Raw genomic sequence first — 18330 nt, forward strand, 5'->3', positions numbered from 1 at the left:
ACCTGCCTTACGCTGGCCAAGCAGCCCTTGCCCCCAGGGGACTTTGAGTGACTTGAGATTCTCACTTCTCCACTGTTCTGTGGAGATTGTAGAATAAGTAGCTCCCTATTTTTCCTCTCAGTTTTTTAGAGTAGCACATCAGAGAAGAGTGGAAAAGGAAGAAGTCTATAATTGAGACAGCTGTTGACCTCATTTATTTGTCTTAGTCTCATGATTTCTTACTCTAAGACTTTTTTTGTTTTTTAGTTCTAAGCTCTCAAATTTGTTAATTTAAACCTCACAACAGCCTTGTTAGGAACTGCTGTTAACAGGTGAGAAAAACAAGGCATAGATTGTTATTTGGCTAAATGTACACTTTCTTAGGGCCAGAGCTGGGTGCTAGCTAGGGTGTGTGTACATAATCAAGACACTCACACACTGGCTCCCCCCTTTGCATCAATCGATTCTCAACAAATCTGCTGCTATTTTTTTACCAGTTCTCTTCATGTTTTCATCTGGTTCTTCTTGGAGCCCTGTTCCCTCCCTCCACCTCACCGCCACCATCAGCGTTATCACTGGGTCTTGGTATTTGCACTATTTTCTCATTCCCAGTGACCCCCCCCCCCTTTTTTTTTTATCGAAAGAGATAGAGCACTGCTTCACTATTTGTAAAGCCTGGTCCTCACCCTTGGCAGTGTGCACTCTACTGGGTGAGCTACCTCCGAGCCCCAATCTTTGTTTTTCATAAGTTTTTAAAACTTAACTATAGAGTATATTAAACATAGGGAAATCAGAATTTCATATGACCGGGGCTCGAACCTAGGTCCCTGAGCATTGTAACGTGTGTTTAACCAGATGTGCCACCACCCAGCCCCAACAGTTTTTTTTTTTTTTGTCTTTGATTTCTTAGTTTACTTATTTTACTATTTATGAGAGGAGACTATCTGTCTGTCGTGTAGCTTTTTTTTAAAAATTTTTTTATTTAAGAAAGGATTAATTAACAAAACCATAGGGTAGGTGGGGTACAATTCCCACCACCCAATCTCCATATCCCACCCCCTCCCCTGATAGCTTTCCCATTCTCTATCTCTCTGGGAGCATGGACCCAGGGTCATTGAGGGTTGCAGAAGGTAGAAGGTCTGGCTTCTGTAATTGCTTCCCCGCTGAACATGGGCGTTGACTGGTCGGTCCATACTCCCAGTCTGCCTCTCTCCCTAGTAGGGTGGGTCTCTGGGGAAGCTGAGTTCCAGGACACATTGGTGGGGTCTTCATCCAGGGAAGCCTGGCCAGCATCCTGATGGCATCTGGAACCTGGTGGCTGAAAAGAGAGTTAACATACAAAGCCAAACAAATTGTTGAGCAATCATGGACCCAAAGGTTGGAATAGTGGAGAGGAAGTGTTAGGGAGGTACTCACTGCAAACTCTAGTGTACTTCTGCTTTCAGGTGTATATTTTGTAGTAGTTTATGGATATGTGTGAACATAAGCTCTCTCTCACAGAAACTGGTGTATATCTAGGTTTTGGGACTTTGTTAGAAAGTGAATCACCTGAGATGAAATTAGAGAATACTATGAAAGGAAAGGTCTCACCCGAGTAATGAAGCCGAAGGGTTGTCATTCCACACGTGAAGTCTCTGGACACAGTGTGAAGTGAAGCATGTTGAGGTGGCCATCGTTGCGTTGGTTAGGTTGTGATCGGCGGATGCAGTATTATTTGATATGGATTGGGAGAGGCATATGGGAAAGTGGGCCCTATCCAAGGGTTCCAGGACTGGGGGAAGTAGAGGCTCTATAGTGGAGATGTGAGGTTCCTGCTGTCTTAGGGTTCAAAAAGACAATCGATAGTTAATGTTATCATCACATTATTTGGTAATTGGGTGAACTTTGAAAAGTCCTTTTGTTAGGGTTTGCTGTACAGTACCCAGTATATACTCTTGTATATAGCTGTGCTATTGGATGCTTCTAATCTACTTGGTCTAGGCTTTTGAGAGAGTCCGCATATCAAATACACAGCCTATATATTAAAAAGATTCAGTTTGTGTTTTGAAAAACTTTGAGACATACAATTATAGCTTAGATAACTGCACTGTGGATGGTCAATTTGAGAGTAACAAGATGATTTGCTTTTGTGTTTGATTTTTATATTTCACAGTGGTGGTTCACACATATGGGTGTGGCTGAAGTGACCTAAATGTACGTCAGTAGTTTCTACCACTTAGGTGTTAGTCAGGTGGGAAGATATGAGATTAAGCTAAGAACGTTTAGTGGCAACAGAGATAAATGGAAAGATGGGGAGCCAGGTGGTGGCACACCTGGTGGAGCACACATGTTACAGTGCCCAAGGACCTGAGTTCAAGTCCCCGGTTCCCACTTGCAGGGGGGAAGCTTTGTGAGTGGTGACACAGGTCTGCAGGTTATCTCTTTGTCTCTCTCCATCTCCCTTCCTGATCTCACTTTCTGGCTGTCTCTATCCAATAAATAAAGATAATAAAAAAAAGAAAGATGTCCAGGATTGTCACCTCCACTCTCGACTACTCTATCAAGTAGTATTTTGGTAGAGGAAGCTTTCCATATATATGATGGCAAATATACAGGTGAGTAAAGTGTTCTAAGCTGTCAAAGGTTTTAAGCACACATTCATTCATGTTCCCCTTCTTCTATCATGTTATTTTTAAAAATTTCTTTATGGAGGATTAATATTTTACATTGAACAGTAAATACAGTAGTTTGTACATGCATAACACCTCTCATTTTTCCACATAACAATACAACCCCCACTCTACTATCATGTTCTTTACAGCATACACCATGCTTTCACTAACATTCCTACTAAGTCATAAAAGTGGGTGCTGGACGATTGTCGAATGACTGGAAAAGTTTCAGACTGAAGTCTCAGCACCATAATAGTAAGGCTGTATCTGTATGTTGATCACCACTGAACCTAACCTTCCATGGCGACATCTCTGATTCCACCCCTCCTTTTTTTCTTTCTGATGGAGAGAAAGGGGCAAAGAGCAAGGGAAAGAAAGCACAGCAGCCTTCCCCTAAGAATAACCTGGATCCACCTGAATATCAGACGTCAGGCTCAGGGGAAAAGAAAAAACAAAAACTAGTTGGCTCCTCACCTGCAGGGAAGTCACTTAACCGGCGGTGAAGCAGGTCTGCAGGTATCTCTCTCTTCCTATCTCCCTCCTTCTCTCTCAATTTCTCTCTGTCTATCCAATAACAACAACAACAAAAAACTAGTATAGTCATGGACCCTTTGGAATATAACTAAAATAGGTCTACTAGCTATCTTGAAAATGGAGACCCTAAATTTTCATCTGCAATATTCCAGCCTTTAGGTTCATGATTAGTCAACAATTTGTTTGGCTTTATATATTAACTCTCTTCTTCAGCCATCAGGTTCTAGATGCTAACATGATGCCGGGATGCATTGGATCTTCTCGTGGTGCATCCCGTGAGTACCCATTCATTGGGGAAACTGACGATCCTTCCTAGCCGACTGAATCCACATGGATCCCAGTCACTTTCAAAGCCAGCAACAAGCAGCTCCTGACAGCTTTCAACCTGACGCTGTTGACTGGCTACGGAAGAAGGGCAAACGCTAGAAGAAGAAGAACATGATGCCAACCAGATTTCTCTGGGCAGATGACCCCACCAATGTGTGCTGGAGCCCCGCCAGACTAGGGAGAGAGACAGGCTGGGAGTATGGATCCACCTGCCAACGCCCATGTTCAGCGGGGAAGCAGTGACAGAAGCCAGACCTTCCACCTTCTGCATCCCACTGTGACCCTGGGTCCATACTCCCAGAGGGACAGAGAATAGGAAAGCTATCAGGGGAGGGGATGGGATATGGAGCTCTGGTGGTGGGAATTGTGTGGAGTCGTACCCCTCTTATCCTATGGTTTTTGTCAGTGTTTCCTTTTTATAAGTAAAAATTTAAAAAAATACAAAAAAAAAGAAGCACAGCACCCAAGCCTCCCGCCCCCACCTGTAGGGGGGACGCGTCACAGGGCTGCAGGTGTCTCCCTATCTCCCCTCTCAATTTCTCTGTCCCTATTCAATAATAAATGGAAAGATTAAAAATGCAAAAATAAGTCATGAATAAAAAGCACAGCACGCAGCTTACTGCAATGTGGAGCCGGACCGAGCACAAGGCGGAGTCCGGACACATCTATTAAGCTGTCAAGAGTATCCGCAAAGTAGCCCTAGAAGCTAGCGGATGAGTCCCAAAGTGCGTCTCCCCCAGTCCCATAGCTGATTTTTATCGAGTGTTCATTTGTCTAAAAGGCTGGCGGTCCGGGCAGTGGGAGGTTCCCGTCTCCATAACATTGAATGAAGACTCAACAGCTCAGTCATTCCCGATGACACGCCAGCACGCCGGAACTAAAATGCCGACGGTCAAGTTTCCCGGGCGGACTCGACACTCAGTTAACGACGGATCGATCGACTGCTTTGGCCTGGCGGAAACCTAGCGGGAAGGAACCGCCCCCGGAGTCAGGGGCGAAGCGGTGAGTCGAGCACGGCTTCCTGCGAGCGGGAGCTGGGGCCGCGGGGACTCGGGAAGTCGCCGGCCTGTGCAGCTGGGTGACCCAGCGGGTGGAAGGGGCTAATTATGCTTCCCCATGCCGTGAAGCGCGCCTTGCACAAGAACAAGACGCTCCGTTACGGAGTGCCCATGCTGGTGAGTTCCGCGAAGAAGTGGGGCCGGGCTTCTGGAAGGGGTGGGGCTTCGGGAAGGGGCGGGGCCTCTGATCGGGGGCGGGGTCTCGGCTGCGGGCCGCTGGGGGCGTGGTCTCAGCTCGGGGGCGGGGCCTCCTTGGAAGCTGCGGAGCCACGTGGGGACCCGCCACCTGTGTGGCGGGCGACTCGGGCCTCTCCGCTGTGGGCGCGGGGTGAGGACACCCAGACGCCGGGACTCCCCTGGTAGAGGCCAGGTTGTCACGAGTTAAATGACGTCTTGTGCAGAGTGCGATGCCTGCCGCAGTAGAGCAGCCTTCAGAAGCTCGTCTCTGTGTAGTTTTTTTTTTTTAACTTATAAAGTTTATTAGTGATTGAATAATGATGAACAGATTTTAAGGTCACAGGGGTATAAGTCCATACAGTTCCCACCACCAGAGTTCCGTGTCGCCATTCCCTCCCCTGGAAGCTGCAGTAGTTCTCCTAAGGTCACAGATACGGGTTGACTATTATTTCTCTCTGTATATATTTTGCCCCCATGGTCCTCTTCATTTCTAAGTCACACCGACACCTGTTACTACTTCCGAGTGTCCTTCATTTTTTCCTCTTCTCTCTCCGGGTCCTGATGGAGTTGGAATTCAGAGCCCTCTGGTCATCTTCCCCCTGTCATTTCTCCCCCTCTGGGAACATGGACCAAAATTCTTTATGGGGAGCAGAAGGTGGGAGCTCTGGCTTCTGTCATTGCTTCTTCGCTGAACATGGACATTGGCAGGTGGATCCTCACCCCCAGCCTGTTTCTGTCTTTCCCTAGTGGGGCAGGGCTCTGGGGAGGGGAGGTCGTCAGCCCAGGGAAGTCAGGCTGGAATCCTAGTTTTTTTTTTTTTATATTTTTTAATTTTATTTATTTATTCCCTTTTGTTGCCCTTGTTGTTTTATTGTTGTAGTTATTATTGTTGTTGTCGTTGTTGGATAGGACAGAGAGAAATGGAGAGAGGAGGGGAAGACAGAGAGAGGGAGAGAAAGACAGACACCTGCAGACCTGCTTCACCGCCTGTGAAGCGACTCCCCTGCAGGTGGGGAGCCGGGGTTCAAACCGGGATCCTTATGCCGGTCCTTGTGCTTTGCGCCACCTGCGCTTAACCCGCTGCGCTACAGCCCGACTCCCTGGAATCCTAGTTTTAAGGAGTTGAAAGTAATAGTCTCTTGAAGACTCATTCATTCATCCTGAAGATACTGGTTGAGGTTGACAATTAGAGCAAACATTTGGAACCCAGAAAAACTTCCTTTTTGTATGCTGTTTGACCTTAGCAAGTTAATTTACTTAAGCAAGACTTGCTAAAGCAATTTAAATAAAGCATATGAACAAATCCACCCTTTTCTCTTTCTTCCTTCCTGCCCCTCAGTTTTAGATGAGGTAGAATGGGAGAGAGACCATGGGGTCGAAACTTCAGATGCAGTGGGGGTCAGACTTGGGTGGGACACATGACAAAGCAGTATACTATCCAAGTGAGCTATTTGGCCAGCCCTCTCACTTTCTTAAAAAAATTTTTTTTTATTATCTTTATTTATTGATTGGATAGAGACAGAGAGGGAAGGGAGGGATAGAGAGGCTGAGAGACAGAGGGACTCCTGCAGCCCTGCTTCACCACTTGTGAAGCTTTCCCTTTGCAGGTGGGGGCCTGCGGGCTCCAACCCGGGTCCTTGAGCATTGTAACCTGTGCGCTCAGCCAGGTGCGCCACCACCCGCCCTCACTTTCTTTTAAATACAGAATGTTTGGTATGTTACGGGTGCAAGCGAAGTGACCAACTTTTGCATTTAAGAGTACTAAAGAAAAGTAGTATTTTTTTGAAACTCATCATTGTTGGTTCTGAATGTTTAAAGTCTTTGTAAACTCTGTTTTACTATCTCCTTCAAAACTGTCCTTTAGATTGCAATATCTCCAAACAGAAATTAATTCAAAACCATTGTGATTATGATCACTAGCTTGAAATTACCAGATTTTTTTTTTTTTTCAGAATCATCAAAACCGCTATCTTTGGTTTACAATACTATGTTGTTGTTTTTTTTAATTGATTATTATTATTTTTTCCAGAGCACTGTTCAGCTCTGGCTTATGGTGGTGCAAGGGATTGAACCTGGGATTTTGGAGCCTCAGGCATAAGAATCTGTTTGCACTATACTGTCTACCCACTGCCCAACTACCATGTTTTGTTTTTACCATGGGTTTTAGAAGTACGATTTCACACCTTTCCAAAATGTTAAACACACCACACCTTGCTAATGTTCTGCCACTGGAATGAACGGGACTCCGTCCAGTCTACGGCCTGCTCCTGACACCCCAGCTGAGTATACATATCCTGCCACTTTGTCTTCCAGTTCTCTATAAGTGCACATTTAAGTTAATTCGGATTAATGCCTTGTTCTCTGGATATATGCCTGGGCGTACTGTTGCTGGGCTATAGTGTTTCCCATTTTATACTGGTGAGAACTCTGTATCAGTACCGCACCAGTCTGCATTCCTACTACCCCCAGTGTAGCAGAGTTCCTTTTGCTCCCCACCTCCAGCTTTCCCTGCACACAGTTGTGTTGATCGTCTCGGCCACTCCCCCCAGCGTGAGTTGCCTGCTCCTAGTGCCGTACTTTCCTTATAACTAGTGATGCTGGACATTCCATTTGTCTTCTTTGGAGAAGTGTCTGTCCATTTCTTTTGCCGCTGCCCCCCCCCCCCCTTTTGGAGAGGATTTGCTTGGGGTTTTTTTGGGTATCAACCACTTGTTGGACTTGTGATATCTTACCTCAGGTGCTGTGGTACCTTTTACTTGTCAGTGTGGGTTTTCTCTGTGTAGAGCTTTGGAAGGCATGTATCGATGAACTGAATTCTGTCTTCTATTTTGTTTCCTTTTTTTTTTTTTTCCATTTCAGTTGCTGATTGTTGGAGGTTCTTTTGGCCTCCGTGAGTTTTCACAAATCCGTTACGACGCTGTGAGGATTAAAGTAAGAACTGTAATTGGGGCTTGGTGTATGTCTATCTGTGTATGTTCTGGTTTAGAAGACAAGTGTGCTTAGTATACTGGACAATCCAGCTTTGTTTTAGTTTTCAAGGTTGATATATATAATCTCTTGAGCTCATTCAGTGTATTGACAGTTATGAATGTTTATAATAGATGTAATATGCATGAACATATATGATCGGCTATAAGTGATTGTACTGTTTCAAGGACATTTGTTTCACACGTGTTTTATGTGTGTTCCGTGCCTGACACACACATTACCCCCCCCCCCCCAACAACCAGTGTTATCAACAAAATCTGAGTGGTGGTTTGGTTACTATTTATTTTGCAAGTTCATTTACTATGTTAAGTGGCTATGCAGAGAGACTTTCATGCCTGAGGCTCTCAAGCCCCAAATTCAACCCTCCTCAGGGCTCAGGGGGAAAGAAAGGCAGAGGACAACTACTTGATGGTTTTACTCATTGTGGAATATAACCAACTAAAACAGGCCCCCAAAAGCACATCTCTTTAGTGGGTGTCTCAACTGTTAGTGAGACATCTTTTGCCTTAAGACAGGCTGATTAACTCAGCCTAGAAACTTCTACCCTACTCTTAACATTAGGGGGTAGAGAGATGTCCTTATTACCAGAAATAAGAGATTATGGACCAGGAAACCTACGTGAACATATCGTTATTTTGTTGTTATCTTTACAGATTTGTTGTTTCTTTATCTAGAGGCTATATAAACTGACTGTGTTGGTCATTTCACAAGTTCTTTATTAGATCTTAGTGCATATGTAATAAAATTTGTTTTTCCTTTTTTAAAATTTTTTTCTTATTATTTATTTTCCCTTTTGTTGTCCTTGTTTTCTTTTCTATTCTTTCTTCTTCTTCCTCTTCTTCTTCTTCTCCTCCTCCTTCTCCCCCTCCCCCTCCACTCCCCTCCCCCTCCTCCGCATCCTCCCCCTCCTTCTCCTCCTTCTCCTTTTTTTTTTTTTTTTTTTTTAAGATTTAATTATTTATGATAAAGACAGGAGGAGAGAGAGAGAACCAGACATCACTCTGGCACATGTGCTGCTGGGGATAGAACTCAGGACCTCATGCTTGAGAGTCCAAAGCTTTACCACTGTGCCACCTCCCGGACCACCAAAATGTATCTTTTCTTGTAACAATTTAATGAATTATTTCATCAGTCAGAAGCATTTATGATTTGTCATTGCCACCAGAGATTTCTCTGGGGGCTCCCTGCCTATGACAGATCTGCCGCTCCCAGTGGCCTTTTTAAATTCTTCTTTTTTGGGGGCCGGGAGGTGGTGCACTGGGTTAAGCACACATAGTACAAAGCCCAAGACCCTGAGTGAGGGTCCGGGTTCAAGCCTCTGGCTCCCTACCCGCAGGGGGAGCCACTTCACAGATGGTGAAGCAGGTCTGCAGGGGTCTTTCTCCTTCTCTATCTCCCTTCTTCTCTCAGTTTCTCTCTGTCCTATCCAATAAAATAATAATAACAACAATAAAAGCAGGGAATAAAAAAGGCCTCCAGGAGCAGTGACTGTAGTGCAGGCACCAAGCCTCCTTGATAACCCTGGAGCCTAAATAAATAAATAAATTCTTTTTCTTTCTTTCATTTGATAGAGAGGGAAAGAAATGGAGATCAAATTTTCTCCTCCCCCTCTCTTCCATTTTTCTTTTTCTTGTTGCTAATCTCTGGTCTGTAGTGGTACAGGGAATGGAACCTGGGGCCCTGTAGCCTCAGGCATGAAAGTCTTTTTGCATAACCATTATGCAAAAAACGGCAGCTCCCCTGGCCCTTAGATAACTTTGAAATGAAAATTGAATTTAACAGTCTTAAATAATGGATGATGCCTTTTTATTTCTATAGATGGATCCAGAATTAGAGAAGAAACTGAAGATGAGCAAAGTGACACTGGAATCAGAGTATGAGGTACAATATGTTCATGGAACTCTTATAAGAACCTTCTCAGTCAGTAACTAGGCCTGTTTCCCTTAAGGTAAAGTGAAGTGATTACCAGTGTAGGAAAAACTTTTTTTTTTCTTCCTGTTTGTATATTTTGCCTTGTCCTATTTACCTGGTTAAAAACACATATACCTTGGGGAGTTGGATGGTAGCGCAGCAGGTTAAGTGCAGGTGGCGCAAAGCACAAGGACCAGCGTAAGGATCCCGGTTCGAGCCCCGGCTCCCCACCTGCAGGGGAGTCGCTTCACAGGCGGTGAAGCAGGTCTGCAGGTGTCTGTCTTTCTCTCCCCCTCTCTGTCTTCCCCTCTCCATTTCTCTCTGTCCTATCCAACTACAACGACATCAATAATAACTACAACAATAAAACAAAGACAACAAAAGGGAATAAATAAGTACATATAAAAAATTTTAAAACACAGATACCTGACTGATAACTGTGGAGTCACTTTGTTACTGGGGACCCCATGTCCCCAAATGAAAAGAATCTATTAATTAGTAGAGGATTATCAATTAGCATAGAGTCTACTAGTAGAGGACCACTGGCCGATGAACTGGAAATGGAATTGGAGTGCCTTAAACTAGACATAGGAGGCTCAGTCAGTGAAAGAGTGGCCATGGCAGCTTCTGCCTCTGCTCCAGCCCCCGCCCGTCCTGTGTCTCCAGGATTTAGTGGCCCATTGTCCAGGGCGGACTGCAGACTTCCCCTGTTGCCTAGTAAAAGCCTTGGATTCTTTTCATTTCTTTGTTTTTAGTATTGGGAATTTGGGGAAATGTCATTTTTCTATACCTCGTGACATTTTATTTTTTTAATTTGCTAGAGAGAGACTAAAATGGAAGTGGAGCTAGGGAGAGAGAAATAGACATCTACTTCACCACTAGTGAAGCTTCACCCCTGCAGGTGGAGACGGGGGCTTAAACCGGGTCCTTGTTAAGCGCACTGCAGCATGTGCTTAACTGACTGAGTCACCACCTGGCCCCTCTGGTGGCGTAGTCTTATGCTTTTGGGTTTCTTTTTTAATGTTTGTATACATGTCCACAATTTTCTTTTCTTTCTTTTTTTTTTTTTAATTTCTTTATTGGGAAATTAATGTTTTACATTCAACAGTAAATACAATGGTTTGTACATGCATAACATTCCCCAGTTTCCCATTTAACAATACAACCCCCACTATGTCCTCTGTCATCCTTCTTGGACCTTTTTTCTCCCCAGCCACCCACCCCCACCCCAGAGTCTTTTACTTTGGTGTGATACGCCAATTCCAGTTCAGGTTCTACTTGTTTTTTTTTTATCTTGTTTTTCAACTTCTGCCTGAGAGTGAGATCATCCCATAGTCATCCTTCTGTTTCTGATTTATTTTACTTAACATGAATTTTTCAAAGTCCATCCAAGATGGGCTGAAAACGGTGAAGTCACCATTTTTTATAGCTGAGTAGTATTCCATTGTGTATCTAGACCACAACTTGGTCAGCCACTCATCTGTTGTTGGACACCTGGGTTGCTTCCAGGTTTTGGCTATTACAAATTGTGCTGCTAAGAACATATGTGTACACAGATCTTTTTGGATGGATGTGTTGGGTTACTTAGGATCTATCCCCAGGAGAGGAATTGCAGGGTCATAGGGTAGGTCCATTTCTAGCCTTCTGAGAGTTCTCCAGACTGTTCTCCACAGAGGTTGGACCAATTTACATTCCCACCAGCAGTGCAGGAGGGTTCCTTTGACCTCACAACCTCTCCAGCATTTGCTGCTGTTACCTTTTCTGATGTATGACATTCTCACAGGAGTGAAGTGGTATCTCATTGTTGTCTTTATTTGCATTTCTCTGACAATCAGAGACTTGGAGCATTTTTTCATGTGTTTCTCGGCCTTTTGGATCTCTTCTGTGGTGAATATTCTGTCCATGTTTTACCCCCATTTTTGGATGGGGTTATTTGTTGTCTTGTTGTTGAGTTTGGCAAGCTCTTTATATATGTTGGTTATTAAACTCTTGTCTGATATATGGCATGTAAAGATCTTCTCCCATTCTGTGAGGGGTCTCTTGGTTTGGGTAGTGGTTTCTTTTGCTGTGAAGAAGCTTTTTAATTTGATGTTGTCCCATAGGTTTATACTTACCTTAGTCTTCTTTGTAATTGGATTCGTTTCATTGACGATGTCTTTAAAATGTATGCGGAAAAGAGTTCTGCCAATATTTTCCTCTAAGTATCTGATACTTTCTGGTCTAACATCCAAGTCCTTGATCCGCTTGGAATTTACTTTTGTATTTGGTGAAGTACAGTGGTTCAGTTTCATTCTTCTGCATGTTTCAACCCATTGTTTCCGACACCATTTGTTGAAGAGGCTCTGCTTTCCCCATTTAATAGTCTGAGCCCCTTTGTCAAAGATTAGATATCCATAGGTGTGGGGGCTCACTTCTGGGCTCTCAATTCTATTCCACTGGTCAGTGTGTCTATTCATGTTCCAGTACCAAGCAGTTTTGATGACAATGGCCCTATAATACAATTTGAGATCTGGGAGTGTGATCCCTCTAGTTCTGTTCTTTTTTCTCAATATTGTTTTGGCAATTCTGGGTCTTTTCTGGTTCCAGATAAACATTTGTAGCATTTGTTCTGTTCTCCTAAAAAAAAATGTGCTTGGGATCTTGATATGGGGATGGCATTAAATTTGTAGATGGCTCTGGGTAGTATATTCATCTTGATGATGTTAATTCTTCCAATCCATTAATATGGAATATCTTTCCACTTCTTTGTGTCTTTTTTCAATTTTCAGTATACAAGTCTTTCACTTCTTTCGTTAGGTTTATTCTTAGATATTTTATTGTTTTTGTTGCTATAGTAAAAGGAATTGATTTCTGGATTTCAATTTCTTCTAGCTTAGTGTTTGCATAGAGGAATGCCACTGACTTTTGAATGTTAATTTTTTAGCCTGACACCTTACTGTATTGCCTGATGATTTCCAAAAGGTTCTTGCTGGATTCCTTAGGTTTTTCTGTGTATACTATCATGTCATTTGCAAATAGGGAGAGTTTGACTTCTTCTCTTCCATTCGGAATCCCTTTAATTTCTTGCTCCTACCTGATTGCTATGGCAAGAACTTCCAACACTATGTTGAATAGTAATGGTGATAGTGGGCAGCCCTGTCTAGTACCTGATCTGAGGGGAAATGCTTCCAGTTTTTCACCATTGAGTATGATGTTGGCCGTAGGTTTGCTATATATATAGACTCCACTATCTTGAGGAATTTTCCATCTATTCCCATTTTTTGTAGTGTTTTGATCATAAAGGGATGTTGTATTTTGTCAAAGGCTTTCTCTGCATCTATTGATATGACCATGTGGTTTTTGGTCTTGCTTTTGTTGATGTGGTGGATCACATTGATTGATTGATTTATATTAAACCAACCTTGCATGCCTGGGATAACCCCACTTGGTCATGAGGAACAATCTTTTTAATATACTGCTGTATCCAGTTGACTAGAATTTTGTTCAGTATTTTAGTATCTATGTTCATCAGAGATATTGTTCTGTAGTTTTCTTTTTTGGTTGTGTCCCTGTCTGCTTTTGGTATCAGGGTGATGTTGGCTTCATAGAAGCTGGCAGGGAGTACTCCAGTGTCTTCAATCTTCTGGAAGACTTTTAAAAGTAGAGGTATTAGTTCTTCTTTGAAGGTTTTGTAGAATTCATTTGTAAAACCATCTGGTCCAGGACTTTTATTTTTGGGAAGATTTTTGATAACTGTTTCAATTTCATTAGTTGTGATGGGCCTGTTCATGTTATCCACTTCCTCTTTACTTAGTTTTGGAAGTTGGTAGGTGTGTAGGAAATCGTCCATTTCTTCCAGGTTCTCTAGCTTGGTGGCATGTAGTTGTTCATAGAAGCCTCGCATGATATGTTGAATTTCTGCGGTGTCTGTTGTGATATCTCGTCTTTCATTTATGATCCAATTTATTTGGGTCTTCTCCCTTTTTTCTTTTGTGAGTCTGGCTAAAGGCTTGTCGATTTTCTTCATTCTTTCGAAGAACCAACATTTACTTTCGTTGATCTTTTGTATGGTTTTCTTTTTCTCAATGTTATTTATTTCTGCCCTAACTTTAGTGATTTCTGTACTTCTGGTTGCTTTAGGGTTCCTTTGTTCTTCTTCTTCTAGGTCTTTAAGATGTGCAATCAGGCTACTTATTTGTGCTATTTCTTGGTCCTAATGTGTGCTTGTATAGCTATGAACTTCCCTCTTAGTACTGCCTTAGCTGTGTCCCAAATATTTTGATAGCTTGTGTCTTCATTTTCATTGAAGTCTCGAAACATTTTTATTTCCTCTTTGACCCAGAAGTTGTTAAGAAGTGTACTGTTGAGCTTCCACATTTTAGGACTATTACTAGTCTTCCACATCTTAGGACTATTACTAGAAGTGTACTGTTGAGCTTCCACATTTTAGGACTATTACTATTACTAGTCTTCCACATTTTAGGACTATTACTAGTCTTCTTTTAAGACTATTACTAGTCTTCTGTTGATTGTTAAGTGTTAGTTTAATTCCACTGTGGTCTGAGAAGATGCTTGGGATGATTTCAATGCTCTTGAATTGGCTGATGCTGTCTCTGTGGCCTAACATATGGTCTGTCCTTGAGAATGACCCATGTCGATATGAGTAAAATGTATATTCCAGTTTCTTGGGATGAATGACTCTGAAAATGTCCAATAGTTCTAGTTTATCTATCTATTCATTTAGCTCCCTTATGTCTTTATTGATTTTCTGCCTGGAAGATCTGTCAAGTTGAGAGAGTGGGGTGTTGAAGTCCCCTACTATGATTGTGTTACTGTTAATATATTGCTGTAGCTCTTTCAGTAGAAGTTTGATGTATTTAGATGGCTTCTCATTGGGTGCATAGATGTTAATAATTGTTAAGTCCTCTTGATTGACTGATCCTCTGAGCATTAAGTAGTGTCCATTCCTATCTTTTTTAATCTTACCTATTTTAAAGTCTGTCGTGTCAGATATGAGAATAGCTGTTCCTGCCCTTTTTTGTGGGCCATTGGCTTGTATGATAGTTTTCCATCCTTTCACTTTAAGTCTGTGTTTGTCTTGTTGAGTTAGGTGGGTTTCCTGTAGACAGCAGATTGTTGGGTTGTATTTTCTGATCCATCTTCCTACTCTGTGTTTTAATGGTGAATTCAGGCCATTGACATTGATTGATATCAAAGGTTGAAGATATTTTAACGCCATTCTTGTAGAGTTTTAGAGTCTTCTGATATATGATCTATTTATGGTGGTCTTACTGTTTATAGAAGACCTTTCAGAAGTTCTATCAGGGCAGGCTTGGTGATAGTTTATTTCTTGAACTGTTGCTTGTCTGAGAAGGTTTTGATGCCTCCATCTAGTCTGAATGACAGTCTAGCAGGACACATTAGTCCTGGTTGAAAGCCTTTCTCATTGAGCACTCGATAGATATCTTGCCATTCTCTTCTGGCCTGTAGTGTTTGTGTGGAGAAGTCTGTGCTGCTAATCTTATGGGTTTTCCTCTGTAGGTGAATCTTTGTTTTCCTCTTATAGACTTCAGGATCCTTTCTTTATCCTTATTCCTTTCCATTCTAAGTATGATGTGTCTTGGTGTCTTTAAGTCTGGGTTAATTCTGTTTGGGACCCTCTGGGCTTCTTGAATCTTTATGTCTTTGATATTGTCTAGACTAGAGACGTTTTCAGCTATTATGGCCTGAAAAATGCTTTCTTCCTCTCCCTCTCTTACTTCCTCTGGTAAGCCAATAATGCATATATTGTTTCTTTTGAAGTCATCCCATAGGACTCTGTTGTTGTTTTCAGCATCTTTTAATCTCTTTTTGAGATCTCTTACTTCATTTTTAGTTGTCTCTAATTCGTTCTCTATCTTGCTAATTCTGTCTTTAGCCTCATTGATTCTATTCTCTCTGCCCTCTACTGTTTTCTGGAGTTCATCTATTTTGTTACCCTTTTCTATACTGTTTTAGCTTGTTCAGCTAGTTGTGTTCTTAGCTCAGCTATTTCAGCTTTCAGCTCTCTAATAACCTTGAGATAATTAGTGTTTTCTTCTAGAGTCTCATTTGTTGTTCCTGTATTTCTTATTACAATTCTTTGAAACTCTTTACTCACTCCTGTGATTATTTCCTTAGCTAGTGTTTGGATGTTGAACTCGTTATTTTGTTCTTCACCCTTTGGGGGGCTTTTAGCTGGACTCTTGTCCTGGTTTGTTTCTCCATTATTTCTTCTTGTAGGCTTAACCATTTTATATATTATGTTATGAGTTTCCTCTCTCAGTACTTTTCAAATTACTAATCACTATTGCCTGGATTGACTTGTGTCTAAGTAAGGTAATTAAAGGGTTCACAGTGGTGGAAGTTAACAGTTGTTTCAATAGTATTTTAATCCCTGAGTTGGAGCTCAGTGGCTTAAAAGCCTCTTTTTCTTTTTCTTCCCTGTAGGCTATGGGAGCCTGAGGGCTTTTAAACTAAAAGTAAGCTTCTTAGCTTAATCACTGACTCCTGATCAAGAGATAAAGCAGGGTGTGGCAGAGATACTCCAGTGGTTATGCAAAGAGACTTTCACAGCCCCACTGCTATGTCACCAAGGTATAGGTCTTCTCCTGAGTTTCCTGGCTAGATCTCTGTCCACTGGTGTCCCTCCCTGCCGCTACTCCAGACTCTGAGGGCAGTAGCAATGGAGACCCGGAGTGCACTTGGTGAGTCTCTGGGGAGTCCTCTCCTCCCCTCAGCTGTTCCCTTGTTGGTGGAACAGACTGGAGGTGGTGTCTCCACTGACAAACTGCCGGACTGTTACCAGCCACTTAATCTCTCCCTAGACTCCTCTCTGTCACCAGCCACACATGTTTGCACTCACCAGTTACCTGGTGGGTTCCTGTAGTCGTTCCAGTCCTGTCTTGTTTCGGTCCCAGGTGGTCTCCTTTCCACAATTTTATTTTCTGATATTTATTTATTTATTTTTCACCACTCTTGGCCACCAAAGGTTTGTATCCACATCCTCATAGATAACCACTATAGTTCTCCCACAGTCTTGAAAATAGGTTGACATTTTTTTTCAAGTTTGTATGTTCAGTTTTCTGTATTCCGCATATGAGTGAAGCCATTCAGTAGTTGTCCTTCCCCTCCTCACTTGCTTCACTGAGGGTCATCTTCTCCAGCCCCATCCACTTTATCCCAAAGGACACAATATCATTTTTAAATTTTTATTTATCAAAAGGAAACTGACAAAACCATAGGATAAGAGGGGTACAACTCCACACAGTTCTCACCACCAGAACTCCGTACCCCATCCTCTCCCCTGATAGCTTTCCTCATTTCTTAATTTTTATTGCTGAGTAATACTCTGTTGAATATATGTTCCATAACTTTTATCCAGTCATCTGTCAAAAGGCATTTTGGTTGTCTCCAGGTTTTTGCTATTGTGAATGACGTATTTTAATTCTTTCGGATCTGAAGCAAAGATAACACGCTAGTAGTGGTCTATGGCAATTTGAAAATAAAGTAAAAGTGAATATACATTACATAGACTAGAAATGAGTAAATTCCAGATGGACTAAGAATTTAAAACTGGGGGGCCCAGCAGTAGCACACTGTTTTAAGTGCAAGGATCCCGGTTCAAATCCCCCAGCTCCCCACATGTGGGTTGGCAGTTAGTGAAGCAGGTCTACAGGTATCCCTCTGTCTCTCTCCCTCTGTATCTCCCCTTCTCTCTCAAATTCTCCATATAATATATATATATATATATATCCAATAAAAAAATAAAATGGAAAAAATGGCTTCCAGGATCAGTGGATTCATAGTGCATAGTGCTGGTACTGAGCCCCAGCAACAACTCTGGAGGCAAAAAAAAAAAAAAAAAGAATTAAAACTGAAAATACTAATTAAAATAATAGAGGAAAAATAATATACCCTTTTTCCATCTTAATAGTTTTATTTGTTTGGAGGGATAAGTAAGCAAGGGAAATTCTGATCTGATCTGCACCCAGTTATTACGCTTGATACGTAGTTGGCTAAGACTATGGTGGCACAGTAGCAGAGCATGTGGCATGCATGCCTCTGGCCCTGCGTTCCGTCCGTAGAGCCATACAAAGTGGCAGAGCAATGTTGTGGTTTCTCTCTCTTTCTCCCAATTAAAAACAGACAGACAAACAAAGAAATCTTGTCTGTCTCTATCAGTAAAACTGAGGGTATATGGGATTCCTTGCACTCACTTATTCGCATATTTCGTGGTGCCCTACTGAGAAACGCAGGACACCTGCACTAAAATCCGTACTTCGGTTTCTGTGACTGTCTAGAAAATAAAGGACTCTGCTTTTGATGACTGGAAGAATATTCGAGGACCCAGGCCTTGGGAAGATTCTGACTTCGTTCAGGGGAAGAATCCAGAAGCCCAGAAGACTACGAAACCATGACTGTGCTGATGCATTTTTAAAAAACCTCAAAACTGTTAATCTGGAATTCCCTTACAACTTCCTATCCACTAGGAGGATAATTCCAGACCTGCAGAAGAAGACTGTGTGTGAGTAGTCGGATGGTGGTAGTCCTGGTGAAGCAGATTTTCATATTTGTCAGCTCTTACGTCTGCAGATGAATCTAACAGTGCTTCCAGTGTGTATCTGTACATTCAATAAAAGTGTGACTACTACAGTGTGTCATTACCTTCTCTCCCAACTATCTAGCCCCTTCTTTTTTCCACCTTC

General features: G+C 42.3%; 1 protein-coding gene across 2 annotated transcripts; it reads left to right on the top strand.

Annotated features, from left to right (window-relative positions):
• Nucleotides 1-4283: 4283 nt before the first annotated feature.
• On the top strand, nt 4284-18277 carry LOC103124538 (cytochrome c oxidase assembly protein COX16 homolog, mitochondrial). Of its 2 annotated transcripts, XM_060175561.1 has the most exons (4): nt 4289-4666; nt 7586-7657; nt 9533-9595; nt 17926-18277. In XM_060175561.1, the coding sequence occupies exons 1-4, from the start codon at nt 4598-4600 to the stop codon at nt 18040-18042; spliced, it is 321 nt and encodes a 106-aa protein (XP_060031544.1). In that variant the 5' UTR covers nt 4289-4597; the 3' UTR covers nt 18043-18277. The 2 variants fall into 2 exon arrangements, with proteins under 2 accessions (XP_060031545.1, XP_060031544.1); XM_060175562.1 differs by lacking the exon at nt 7586-7657 and having other exon boundaries at nt 4284-4666.
• The last annotated feature ends 53 nt before the right edge of the window (nt 18278-18330 follow it).

The sequence above is a fragment of the Erinaceus europaeus genome, chromosome 16, assembly GCF_950295315.1.
Source record: "Erinaceus europaeus chromosome 16, mEriEur2.1, whole genome shotgun sequence".
NCBI classification, from domain to species: domain Eukaryota; kingdom Metazoa; phylum Chordata; class Mammalia; order Eulipotyphla; family Erinaceidae; genus Erinaceus; species Erinaceus europaeus.